We start from the raw sequence: 14708 nt of genomic DNA, 5'->3' as shown, positions 1-14708 counted from the left end.
AATACTGAATGCAGAAGCCTAAACCAAAAGACAATGTATTTAATCACCTTCATCTATAATTCCTGTATATTTAATATATTTTTAAAACTAAAAAATTAATGATTTGCAGAAAACAAATGAGAGAGAAAATCAATGTTTTCAGTATTGTTTTTGCTTCCTTAAATTAGACACTTCCTTTCAGTTTGTATGGAATTTATCTATGCATTGAAGTTTTGATTTACTAGCACACTGTTCAGTTACCTTCTGTTTTTAAACTTTGTTTTAGCACCTACAACTGTAACACCTAGCAAAAATGGCCACTGATGATCATAGTGCACCTTCAGTGATGTGCAAATACCTTTTTTTTTCCTAAACTGTGACATGCATGGTATGCGGTGATAGGATGCCAGAAATGCACATATTTATGTCTTTGGCTTTTATATTTCATTTTTTTCTTTATAAAATTCTATTAGTTTAAAATAATAAAAACATGTTATAGAATATAATCCAAAAATAATAGGTAAGAAATGATACTTCAGTATATATTGCACAGTTTTAATTTAATTTAATCCTAGCTGGGTTAAAAGAAGGAAAGAAAGAAGGAAAGAGAGAAAGAGAGAAAGAAAGAAAGAAAGAGAGAAAGAAAGAGAGAAAGAAAGAGAGAAAGAAAGAAAGAAAGAAAGAAAGAAAGAAAGAAAGAAAGAAAGAAAGAAAGAAAGAAAGAAAGAAAGAAAGAAAGAAAGAAAGAAAGAAAGAAAGAAAGAAAGAAAGAAAGAAAGAAAGAAAGAAAGAAAGAAAGAAAAAAGAATCATGAGTCAAAGAAGCACTTTCATAATATGGTAATTCCACCTGATATTTCATCCCAGCACAGACACTCATCCCAAACCCCACAATGCTGATTCCACCTCGAAATAGCCAAAACAAAGAATTCAGCTTCTGTGGTCTACTTCTGCTTGTTCTCTCTCTAAATGAAACCAGACTGATGGAGCAATCTTTGGAAATCATGTGAAAACGTCTGCGGTAGGGAATTTGGAACAATATACATTGAAAAAATTAATAGATCTACCAAAACCCAATACTGAAAGTAGTGCGGGAATAGGCAGCCTCCCGGTGTGGTTGCTCCTGCTTCAGACAGCATATACAGTAGGGTCCAAGCTGGCTCATTCCTGGGGTTTGGCTTTACTCAAAAGAAGCCAGTGTTAAGGTAGCAAAGCTTAACTCAGGTCTCTTCCCCAGCCTCGGCTGCTCTTAGAACAAACTTATTAGGACTCCCAAGTGTTTGCTGCAGGTTTTCACTGTCAAATTTTTGCTGTCAGGCAAGTGAAGTGAACTTCTTCCTATGACTTTCAATACATACCATTCCAGTCAAGATTCCACTGTGCCTGGGATGGGGGAGAGGAGGAGGAGAGATGGTAGCATGGAGTTCAGTGGGGATTAACAGCCAGAGGAAGAGTTGATGGGAGAGGATGAACATAGTTACTGATGGCTTAGATTAAGTCTTTACTGCAGTGTTTTTATCATTATCTGAAGTAAAACTAGCATAAACACGTTCAGCTGTACTGAAATCACACCTTAATTTTCCCATGCAGGTGTACCATGTAAACATAAAGCCACTCCAAAGTCTTTGGGCTATAATCTTCAACAGACTATGGAGACAAACATATACTGCTGAGTGACTAATGTAGCACAAATTCCCTGTAGCTCTAGTTACATAAACCACCATTTAAAAGACACAATTTAGTTATAAAGTGCACGTTAAAAGCTGCTCTCTCCTTGAAGTGTATATTGAATTCTCCATAAAGATTGTTTACAAGATCAGTTAAAAAAAAAGCTTTAAAGAAGCTTTTGAGAGTTTCAGCACCTGGTTACTACACTTTCTTTTTAGCCCCATTGCAAAGCATTTGGGATTATCCTAGGGCTCTGGTGGTGAATGAGTTAGGTGAGAGACTGACTGGGTAGGGAAATGTGCTGGGGCTCGACTGTGAATTGGGCAGGAAGGGGAAGTTGCCCCCCGCGTGACTGGGAGTTACGGCACACATTGAGCAGTGCGTGTGCCCTGGTGACAGGCATTTCCTCACTGTGCTCACCAGACCACCATCACCTCACAGGACTACAAAGCCGATTTGAATTCTTCCTGTTTATTTGTCCCAACATATGAAAGTGAAGAATGTACTGTCTTCCAATCTGAATGCCTCAAAAGACAAGCACATTTGGGAGAGATTTGTTCAACTGATGTTAAATGTTGAAGATTACCTTTACTGTGCTGCAATTGTTCACTGAGGAATCTGTAAATAGTGATTTGTATTATCACTATTATTCACTTTCAGGAGACATCAGTTTTTGCAGTACAAAGGTAGATCCATATCCCCTGACTTTAAAAAAACTTCCAAAACACAATCCTGAAGCTTTACAGGATGTTTCCTATGCTTTAATCCTGGTATTTAAAACATAGCCTAGACAGATTTGTAGTTTCTGGAGACATTTGCAGTTTGTGGCTATAAAGCTGCAGAGGATATCAGCTGGGACTTCTGCAGGCTGCATGGAAAGAGCATTTCAAAGCTCTGTACTTGCCAGAGCTCATGCCTCTGTGCAGTAGCACATTATTTTGGAAGCAGTACTTCTACTCAACTCCTTAATGTTTTTTCAGAAAGAAAGCATATTAGCTGAGCATGTCTCTTCCGTAGCACCACTGCTAAAAATCAGAGTTTTCATACAAGCAATGCTGAGTGAGGGAACTGACATGCCTGTACAGTATACCTTTATCTCAGTTCCCAGCATTTAACAGTGATCATAGTAGTCGGTCTTACTTGCCTTGCAGTCTGTCACAGGGCTCTGAAATCATGGTATCAGTTGCATACCCCAGTGGTATGCAAGCAGCTTTACAGCCCCGCACACCAGTCTGCACCCTTTGCCTTGGAGAGGAAACCTCTGCTCTCAAATTGTCCATGACAGATCCAGAAGCTACTGCTGGCATTATGTCCCACTGCGACTGGAGGATGGCTTGGGCATCCACATGGCCTAGAAAAGCAGAAGTTGTTACCCCAGATCCTGCTGCCTCTGCCACTGTGCAAGGATTCCAGTACAAACAAAATCAACATCTGATGATGTGATGAGAGTTAGCCCAACTCTTAGAAGCACTAATACCTGAAATCCCTTAAGGGCTGGTCCAGAAAAGAAACTACATGTAGGATTTACATTCAGGAATTTTCCTGCCAGAAGCAATTCCTTACTTTCCTTCCCAATGCACTAGCAAGATTAGCACTGAATCCATACAGAAAAAAATCACTGAAGACCGTTAGTGTAATATGTAATTATATCCAGCTGCAGAAACTAAGGACTATATGTATAAGGAAATTTCTTTCCCTTTACTATTTAACTGTTTTTATTTACTCTGTCTCAATATATTAGTTACTGTTTTGAGAAACTGTTGAAGTGCTACTCAAAGCCTGTTTCATAAAAATCAGAATATTTAGGAGAAGATCACTGAAGGGACAAAAGTGATAAAGTAATTATCTGTAGGATTGGATTTAAAACCGACCAGATGGTACCAAATAAAAGGCAAGAATGCTTTGAAGAATGACTGTGAGTGCTGATTCCTCCACTTAGAGGATTTACACTGATAATGAGCAGTATCAGAGATAATTAATTTGTCAGAAATATCTTGTATCTCAAGCCTTGTCTTTCCTAAGACTGACTAATGTTTGCTGCAGAAATTTGAAGTGCAGGAAGCATTCATGTGCAAGAATATACTTTGAAACCTAGGAGCTCAGTGAATAAAGCCACTTTACTCAGGATTTATGAAGATACTTTCTCTGCTCACTGCCACATAATGTACGTGTTTCTAAATATCCATCTGCATTTCTTTTGCTTCTCTGACAGTCACTACTTTTTAATGTTATCTGTCCTCTTAATGAAAGAATCAAGTTTAAAGTACAGACTTCAGTGTTGTTTCCACTGATGTTATTGTGGCAGTATCCCCTGTACTTACAGAGGACTGACTGTTGTTTTGGAAATAGATTATTTCAGTTAATATATTTTAGTTTAAGAAGGCATTACAAACATTTACTTTATACCATACTTTCAGTATTTATGACCTCTCTTTGCTGTGTTCTAAACAGGCTCTGTAGAATGACTGAAGTATTTCCCCAAAGAATAGTTCAACTTGCCTAGTTCCTAATCCAGTAATTATGCTTGTAGTTAAGAGTAAAAACACATCCCTTGTAATCTCATGGAGCAGGATATGAAGAATCGTGGCCTTTGCTATATAGTCTCTGTGTCTAGAGGTATTCCCATAAGTCACAAATAATAATGATCCTTTTTTCTTCTACTTAAATGAGTATTGTATCAACACAAAAGGTTTTCAATGCAGGTTTTTACAGGAAAATATTTTTTTATTTTAAGTATTATCTGTCTGAAGGTAACATAAAAGAATATTTTAACCACCTATTCAATAAATATTGACTTACCTTTTAGCCAAGCTTTTTGTTCTCCAAGTGAAAAAAAAAAATAAAGGTATGATATCCTATTGACTAAAATGCCAAACTCAGTGGAAAAATTCTCATTGTCTTCTGTATAGATGAAAATTTCACAAGAAACATGTTATGTATGTAGCATGGGCTAGTTCTGGGAGTGTCGAGACTTGCAAGTCATGGACAAAATAAAAAACAACATAAACTCAGCAATGTAGAACTGTCAGAAATTGGTTAGACTGCCACACAACTTTTTTAACTTTCCAGTCACACCCTCCCTTCTTCAACAGCTCTTCCTGCTAAATAAGTAAACCACAGAAAAAGCCTAGAAAACATCAACTCGCACCCATGTAGATTTTGTAAAGCTTGTAAATAAAAATAATACATGATAGAATACTTTTTATCTCAATCCTCACTCAGCCAAGGTTGAAGAATAAAATGATTATTCAATTTTTCTTTAGAATCTAGACAGAAAACCTTTTTATAAATTTTATATATTCCTGTTAAAACTTCATAGGGCACATTCTGAAATAGACCCAGTGTACATTTCTGCTGTTTTGGGTTGCACATGCCATCTTGCACTTTATAGCAATGGCTTTCATTAATGCTGAAATAAACCCAATGTGGTTTTTACTCAGTGGGCTTTGGCCCTCCATCCTCCTTCTCCCCTTTATGTGTCAGTTGTAAATTGCTTGGCAAATGCTGTTTAATGGGTCCCCACTCTTGTCATGCAACAGCTTTAAAGATTCAAAAGACATAGGAAGGCTAAAAAGGCAACAGGTAGGTAATACAGTAGACAGCTCCATCTCCAGTTAAACTTGCTCAGATTAACAAGCAGTAAGATTGTATTTTTTCTGCAGAGTGCAGGTGGAGAGGTCATGAATGAAAACAAATTTCTGAACACAGAGTCCAGCACAGGATCAGTGGAAACTACTGTCAAGCCATTACCATTTAAAGATCCAAACTTCATCGTAAGTATATTGCTTTAACAGTTTGAAATTCTAAACTTTTCCACTAAAACATTAACTAGGATTCTAGTAACCATATTCCTAATGTAAATATTAAGTAAATCAGCTTAACAGTCAAATAAAAGGTTGACAATTTTGAAGAAATTCACCTCAAGTCCATGCCACACTATGCTGCAATGTGCACACCAGTTATAGCATTAAAATGGCACTGGTCCAGAGGCAGAACTGCTGTATTAAATTCTGGAATGGAGTGAGAAAACCTGCTAGATCCAGATAAGTGTGGAAGTTTTATGATGTGGTATCTCACAAAGTACCAAAGTTAGAGAGGAACAATTAATGCTGCTGTGAAATGTAGGAATGCAATGTTCCAGTTCCTAGCCAAGGCAGGCTGCAAAGCAGTTGAACTAGAAATCAGCCACAGAGTCATTAGCAAATGGCATTTTGCTTCTCTTCTGGTTTCTGAAACTTTTAACAGACTTGTGGGGTCTTCTTCAATTCATTGCTGGATTTAGAAGCAAATGCTCTGTGCTCCCCAAAAGACTGGCCTGCCAACATTCACAGTCAATGCTGACAGCTGATGAAATACAGGCTCCTAAACACTCTGAGATTTAAACTAGGGGAGAAGGTGAAGGAAGATTACAGCTAGTAATGCTGTCACTGCTGGGTTTGTTTTTAATATCTTTTTATCTTGCTGTGCCAAGCCAACTTGTTGGCACACTGTACAAATGCTTTCTAGACAAGGAAACTTCTCAGACTGCTGGTCCTAAGCCAGTACTTAGAATGAAGGATTTTATCCCAGATCTCATTCTATGTGAGTAAGACACAATATATCACAGCATAAACTCAGAGTAATTGGGCATTGCACAGCTGACTACGTACAGGTTTGGCAGGGGGTATAAAATTAATCTCTGACATGCAAGTCGCTGTAGGTCTGCTTTGCAGACAACTTCTGTCATGAGAGGGGCTTTCAAACAACCATCTACTTTGCTCACTAATCCTCCAGCCCAGCATCTTTCAGAAATGGGGCTTATTGGAAAAGCTCCTTTTGTGCCCAGAGGCATTCCATGTAGCTTCCACATAGGATTTAAATAGCAAGAGGCCTTGTGCTGATCCTTCAGTTCTTAGGAGGATGTCGCTGTTTCCAAAGAGGCAGTACTAATGTCTGCATGCTTGACATAATAATAAAGGTACAGGGCCTTTGGCAACTGCTGAAAAAATAATAGGCAGTTATAATAAAAAATACAAAATTGTCCTCTCCAACACCGTAACTAGAGAGAAAAGCATTAAGTTTTAATTGGCATTTCATTGGTATGACCTGGTACTAACCATTTGGATGATTTTTTGCATCCTTTTGCCTAATTTGCCTTAAAAGGAAGAAAATAAATCAAATAGTGCCTATCTCTCATACATATACCATTAGCTCACCATAGAGAATATACTTAAGAACAGAGAAGAAGGAAGAAACAACTTCTTTTTAAACTTTCTGAATGGAATCCACATCGCTTGGCAATGGGGAAGGGGAAGAAGACTTTTTGACAGTTGTGTAGAGCAGTAGCTGCTGTCGAGCAGCAGCTCCACCTGTCTTAGCTCCAGCTTTCTCTGAACTTCACTAGTGCAGAAGTAGCTTGGTTCATTTGTGCTTGGCAGTCATTGCCTTGTCATTGTAGGTATGTGAGGTGATACTAAGTCCCATTCTTAGGAGGCAGAAGTTCATATAAAACCAATACTTGCTTTTGAGAAAACAGATTACAGAAGGAAAAAACATTATGCAATGATTAGGGGGAAAATTCATGTAATGAATTTGAATTAGTAATATGGAAGTACATCTAGTTTCATCTCATGTTGTAGCAGTCTCTCAATTTACAGCAATCCTTAGATTACTAAGGTGTTACCCTCAGATCAAACATTTGCTTGTACTTTCTATGTCAGATATCCGTCACCAAAACCCAGTATATCATCAGCTCATGAGTGTCTTTTCTCAATATATCTTATGTCTACAGAAAAAAAAATTCTCCTTGAATCCTTCCTCCTATGATTCTCATCAATTTAACAGGTTAATTTATAAACAATTCACAGTAGAAGTGTATTTGTGGAACTTTGCTGATTTTCTATGAGGCTCATGTGGCAGGTAGTAATTACTAACAGGAATAATAACCCCCCAATTGTAAGAACATTTTCTTTTCTGAAGTAAAGCTGTAAATCTGTGTCCTTTGATCATTTAGAGGTAGTACAGTGTGTTGCACAGCTTCTGTCTCTGGAGGGACATAAATAAATTAGTCTGCAGCAATCACATTTGATAACTGAAAATACCTTTATAGTACCTGTGGCAAGCCTTCCATTAATGTACCTTTCAAAATGCAAAATTGTCTTGGCAGCCAACATTCTATTTATTATTCTTTTTCTATTATTCTGTCTTTTATCCTTTGAAAGAAGAATAACATTTCCAGAAAGTTTCTCATTATTACATTTTGCAAGATCAGTTGTGTTTTCTAGTCATGGATAATTTTAAAAGAGCTAAAGCTTCACTTGTAATATGTCATAAAAAGGAGAGAGAAAATTTAGCTGTGTAATCACAATTTTAGACACAGCTTCATAGTAATAAGCTCTAATATGATAGAAGGTACATACAGAATCCTGTAATCTCAGGCTAAACCTAACCACATTGATTTTCTATTTCCATGTAAAAAGCAGATTTTCATTTCCTTCAGTTAATCAAAAACATAGAAGCTTTGACATAGTCCAAAAAAGCTTTGTTTTTCTTGCAGCCAAGATTAAAGTGTATAATATATTAGCCTGCTGATGAAATAAGTGAGGATAACAAATGGTTCATGACAAGATGAGACATATCAGAAAGACTATGATGTAGGAATGTTACACTGCGAAATAGTATTCTTTAGTTATTTTTTCTCTAAACACCATATTTTTAATTCTTAATTCTAGCACTCTGGCATTGGTGGAGCAGCAGCTGGCAAGAAGAACAGAACTTGGAAGAACCTGAAACAAATTCTTGCTTCTGAAAGGGCATTGCCATGGCAACTAAATGATCCTAGCTGTAAGCTGCTTAGACGCTTTGCTTGTATTTATAAATAATAGAATCCATACAAATAACTTTCTTTAAAACAAATCTAAATTATTTCATCAGTGCATGCTGTATCCTGCTTGAACAGAGTCCAGCAGTATATTTAAGACTAGTCCAATCACAACACTAAGCCCTAAGTGGAAAGTAGGGGGAAGCAAATAATTTGGAGTATCATGACAAAGTTTGAATACGTTTGGGAAGAGAGTTCAATAAAGGAAATGTATTTTTACAAACCAGGTCAGAAATCCTTATTCCCATCAGGTTTTTGTTACCTCTTCACTGGGTAAAAGCCTCCCCTTCCTCTGCATACAGCCCAGAGGTCTTCTACTATTTGATTAACTATATTTGAACTATTTTCAAGTTGATTCTGCTAAGCCGCATACCTGCCAAAGCTTAGACCTTAGCCCAAGCTTCCTATCCAGCCCCTTATCCCAGATTCTTGGGAGACTTAAATCCTACATCCCCTCTTCAGTACAGCACAGCTGAAACTACATTATTAGGCATCCTGATTAGCAGTCCTAGCTGGTGTACATCCACAGGAGCAGAGCTACAGCACTGGTCTTAATCTAGATATACTTCAAGTCTACTTGTAAAGTACGATGCTGTTGAACTTGGCTGGAGGCAGAATGTGGTCCTCAGATTTTACTTAAGCGTGTGGAGGCATTTCAGAATTGAGCATATGCATATACTTTTTGTCAGACTTGGTGCCTTATCCAAAAATAGCTTGCCATTTTTTGAAGTGTTTTAGGCACAACTGTTACAGAAAAATGCAGACTACTGTGTGTTCCTGGCTATTGTAACTGACAATCTGCTGATGTTGCTATTTCTACTATGCTCTGTTTGCAACCATAAATTTACAGGATTTTTTTTAAGAAGGAAGGAAAAGAAACTCAGTTTCATATTTAAAACCAGCTGTTTGTGACATTAGGGTCTTTTGAATTATGATTTATGTTAGAAAGTTGATATGGATGGAGCATTTGAATTGATCATAGCCTCTGAATGGGTTGCAAGATATTTTTGTAAACATCCAAAACTGGGGATTTAACGTCTTAAACATACCAGCTGTATCTTAAAAAATGTTTATGAATGAGAGTTGCCATCTAAAGGGCACCAAAGAACAGTAATTTCCACCACTTAATTTAAACATTCAGACAATTTTCTAGGTCATTGACTGAGCTTTAAGTGGTACATGCTTAAAGATTTAACTGATTTAAAAGATTACTTTGCTTTTGTGGATTATAGTATTTCAGAGCTGCAATCTTGAGCAATATTTCATGATCTTAACATACAGCATGCATATGATAGTGGCTGTTCTTTGCATGTGACTGGCTGCAAGGGAATTCATTGAGACTTGAAAGAAATTAACACATTTCAAATAGCTCTTGCATTTTTCCTTTTGGGGAGGACAGTTCTGCTTGCAGAGGTGAGCAGGATCAGTCTGTGATTTATAGTGCTAACAGGCTAAGTGTTTTCAGAGGTAATTCTCTTTCTTTGCCTTAGTATTGCTAGTTAATAGAGACCTCAGAAAGTAGGTTTATGTATTAAAATACACATAAGACGCTGAGTTTATACCTTTGTTTCTCTCTAGATTTTAATATTGATGCTCCTCCTTCCTTTAAGCCTGCCAAGAAATATTCTGACATTTCAGGACTTCCGGTAAGGATTTTATTTTTCGCTTCAAAATTGGCATCTCATTTTCCAGAAGGAGATAGTGCTGGTGCATTGTTTTATAAAAGATGTACATGCGGGGTTCCTATTCAGCCTTGGGCTTAATAGTTATCTAGTGATTTAGGGCCAAACCCCAACTACTGGCACTACATCACAAAATCCTTGGGTTGTTAATAGATGCTAGGACAGATAAATACCTGGTCCTGCCAGGTGGCTCCTATGACACCACTTCCTCAGCTATAGAAGCTACATTGATCTCCACCATTTCTAATTCTCTAGATTTCTGCAAAGAAAGCTAGTACTCCACAGTCTCCATGACTGACAACTTTGCCAAGCTATAACCACACTGAGTGAAACCTTCCATGCTGAGTGTTTGCATCAGGCTGATTTATTTCATTTGTCTTGCAGAGGAAGTTTTAAAAAGATGGCTTAGCAACTTTCAGTAGTGAGATTAGGCAAAATTATATTGATTGGCCCAGGTTAAAAAAAATCTTTGTTATCATTGCTCTCAAACTTTGCCTCAAACTAATCAGCCAGAAACAGACACTTGGCATCGACTTTTGAGAATGTCAAGTACCACAGTGCTTCAGAGCTGGATCTTGGAGTTTTGCAGATGTATAGCCTTTGTGTCACAGATGGGCTCTTTTACATGTTTTTGTTAAAGAAAATAGGAATAAAACCCCAGTCCCACATTTGACTTTTGTTTGCACATGCTACAAAAAGTCTCGGTAGTTATGATTTGGTGCCTTAATTCCCCGAAGATTCTGTTGGCACAAAACAGGAGTAAAGTCATTGAATTCTGCCCAACAAAAACTTTCTATCTGCTGCTAAAACTATTCCTATGTGACATGAATAAGTTTACATAAAACAAACAAGTGTTAGTAACATCATATCTTTTCACTGTTCACCTTCAGCCCCCAGTGATTTATTTTGCAGAAACCCATACATTTATTACAATTGTAATGAATGGGAATGTTGTATTTTGGACTAAAAAATGCATAAGTAATGGTTACACTAAGTAACTACAGTAATGAAAACTTTGTGATGTCAAAAAGCCTTAGACAGAATTACTGGGTCCTATCCCCCACTTTAATCTGTTTCTCATCCATAGAGCACTAGCCCACCTTCACAGACTTGGTATCACATCACAGAGATGTCTTTGAAAGTACACATTTGTTATGGTGATGCAGGTTAACATACCACATGCATTTTGTGCACTGAATTAGGTGAAAGTCCTCATTAGGAAACAAAATGGGTGACTAACTAAGGAGTGCCTTATAGTGGATAACAGTGGATAAACATCAAAGAATAGCTAGAGCATCAGATGGAATCCTGCACATTCTAGTATTTGAGTTCTTGATTTCGTAGCACATGTTTTCTTTGACATTTTAATTTTTTAAGTAACACATTTAAATAAGGCATCTAGGAGGTGGCATGTTTCCAGCCTGTGCTTCTAAATGTGATTTGGAAATGGAGCGGGCTGCTCAGATAGAGGCTGGTAACCCTTGGTGTTCAAGAGGGAATGGGAAAGCAATATCTCCCTCACAGATGAACTGAGAGACAGCAAATGCAAGAGACTGCTCACAAACACTGGGAAAATAATTCCCTGCAGCCAGGCACACTTACATTCTTGTGGCAGCACTGCTTTGATATAATAGCAGCTTGTTTTCAGAGAAGGAGCAGGGATCAGTTGAATAAAGCACTTTGCATAAGTACCCCTGCTCTATATAAAGAAGCAGTGGACAGAGGAAGGGGAGATAGGTGGGCATATGAAATAACATTGAGTAGATTTCACCAACACGGCAAACATTCTATACTGGGTCACTTAGTGGTGTTCATCTTTTCCCTGTCCTCTCCCCTTAGAGTTACTTTGCAAGTGTTAGTAGCACTCCCACCAGGTGCTATTAAGTTGCTGCAACATCTCTAACCTGTTTGGGGCTAACCTGTGGGGCAGAAGGCATAGGGACATAGTTCCTTTCACTGTCCCATCTCCAAGGAATGCTTTCCAGCACGGACCTTTGATGCATTTCAGACTAGTCAGTCACACCCATAGTGAGTTGATGATACAGGATATAGATGTGAGTGGAGACCATGTCCCTACCAGATAAGGGTCAGTTTAGTCATAGGAAATAAGAGTCATTCTCTCAGTTCCTCAGCTTTTCTTTACCAGCTCCTCCTTTCCATCAGTGATTTTTGTACTCTGGCTCAGTATGAATACTCTCAATACAAATCCATTCAGTGCTTCTTTTGTTTTCTTTTTCTGTCTTTCCACTTTTTCCCCTTAATTTTCCATCCTCTAATTGCGTTGTAAGTCAAGTTTCCTATTTTACCTGGCCTGCAAAGTTTCTCCAGACTCTGACAAAATTACCATGTTTAAAAACGTCTTTTTTATTAAAATAACTAAGACAGTGTGTCCTTTAAATTGCTAGTTTAGAAATGTTTCATAAGAAGCACTAAATATGCTTTCAAGATCATTTCCTAGTAGGCAGATATGTAGGACAATAGAATATTTTAGAAATCTAGTAGTAGAAAAATGTCCTTGTATTTTTTGTGTAAAATCTAAGTGTTTGTGTAAGAATATATTTTCTATGGGATTGCTGGATTACCCCTGGGGGAAAAAAAAATTCCTTAGCATTACGCATTTAGAGAAGAATGAAATAGTCTAGCAGGTACAAAAAAAGAACTGTATTAAAACACTCTCAGTTAGTATACTTGCACTTACGTTAAATGCCATAATTAAATTCTACTGATCCTCTTCTCTCTTTGTGTGTAACACAAATGGAATTAAATTTGCCAATGTTCTCAGCAGAACAGCCTATATATGTTTGTAAGGCAGCTTACAATCCAAAAGCTATTATTTACTATATTGACACTGCAAAATAAACCTGTTATTTCCAAATTTACAAGATACGTGTTTAGATATTTCAACATGCAAAACAGAGTAATTTATTGTAAAGCAGATTAAAAAAAAACCCAAATCTTCAAATGTTTATATTTCTCTTCTTTTCTGAAAATGGATCAGCCCTGTTACTACAGAAACAGATTGAGATAACTAGTTTATTGTATTTTAAGAGTGTGTATCTGTGTTTTTTGACTTAGTTTTTAAACATGACAGAGTTTCTTCTTGGCAAACTTGTCTTACTTTACTATTCTAATCTGTTTAATTATTGCTGAAGTTTTGGTAAAGTTTGTTTTCAGACTGCAGTCAGGACATAAATGAGTAGTTATTATACATTAGTGTCTTGCAAACAGTTCAGCCAAATGCAAACTATCAGAATGGTGAAGAATTGCCTTAGTACTTTTAACCTACATTTGTGTGCAATACAAATTGCAGATATTTCTTGGCTAGTTTATTACTCAGTCATGCACATTTGAAAAGCAGTCTAATTGGTTAACCTTTTCTTACATAAGGCCAGAGGTAAGTATGAAATAAAAATAAATTATACCTACTGTAGCCATGAAGTTACCACCATGGATAAATTTAATCCTAATGTTCTAACTTTACCATTTGTTTGAAAATTAATTGATGGCTTGACTGTTAGCTGACTACATTTAATTAACCTGACAGCATTTCCTTTTAAAGTAACAAGCTACAAGTAACACTAAATGTTCTGAGTCATATCAGACCAAACAATTAACTGGATTGTTACCGTGGTCAACAGGTGCTTTCCACATAAAAAGGGTAGAGGGCTCTGCACTCTAACAGTAATGGGGGCAGGAATACTCCAGCTCTTCCTAGCCTTTTGTATTTTTAGTAGCAATGTCTTAAGGGATGTCAGCTGCCTGTGCCTTGCAGCCTGCCATCATCTCCTGTTAAAGAAAGGTTCAGAAGACACTTTGGAGTCTTGGGAGGCACTTGGTAATGTAACACCGAGCAGGCAATGATTGTCCTGCAGGCTGGAAGTGGAGAGGCAGTACCCTGAAGTGAAGCCTGCCTTCTCCCAGCACAGCCTCCTGGCCTACCCCTGAGGTCACCAAGCTCCAGGTTTCTGTAGCAACAGGGAAGGGGAGAGGATAGAAGGAAACTGGCACTGCTCCCAGGCACCCAGGGTCCAAATACAGCAGAGAATACAAGTGTAGCCCCGGGTGAACTGGCCAGGCTGTTATCCTAAAAGCAGGCATCTGTAGCAAAACACAGCACTGAGTTCAAATTTCTTATCAGTTCAGTCACAGAACCATAAGCTGAGACTCCCTAGCTTTAACAACCACTTTAAAGTAAATTAAAAGCTAAGTTGTATGCAGCAAGAGAAAAGCAGTCCAAAGCTATCAGAGCACCCATAATTCAGCCTCTTTGTGGGTAATTTATTGGCAGCAGCCTGACTATTTGGAGAGCTGCCTTGAGAGAGACTGCACAAGGCACAGAGTTGCTAGGGTGAGTTTAGAATTGAGGAATTTCTTTTGCACTCTTTTTCATGAAACTTATTTCAGCCCTCTGTTAATGCATTTCTAATGGGATTTTATGGCAGTCTGTTAACTTCTCATAAGTTCTGACATGAGGAGAAAGAAAAAAAGACAAACTTTTGGTCATGTGATAGAACAGGAGTC

General features: G+C 37.6%; 1 protein-coding gene across 1 annotated transcript in view; it reads left to right on the top strand.

The window, feature by feature from the left end:
• Positions 1-14708, top strand: part of INO80C (INO80 complex subunit C) — a 30384-nt gene that overhangs the window by 14792 nt on the left and 884 nt on the right. Inside the window, 3 exon segments of the mRNA XM_071553595.1 lie at positions 5309-5419; positions 8357-8468; positions 10084-10151. Of these exon segments, the coding sequence (XP_071409696.1) occupies positions 5309-5419; positions 8357-8468; positions 10084-10151 (291 nt within the window).

Source organism: Pithys albifrons, chromosome 4 (assembly GCF_047495875.1).
Source record: "Pithys albifrons albifrons isolate INPA30051 chromosome 4, PitAlb_v1, whole genome shotgun sequence".
NCBI classification, from domain to species: domain Eukaryota; kingdom Metazoa; phylum Chordata; class Aves; order Passeriformes; family Thamnophilidae; genus Pithys; species Pithys albifrons.
The sequence above is the reverse complement of the archived record's forward strand: the minus strand, read 5'-3'. Positions and strand labels throughout refer to the sequence as shown.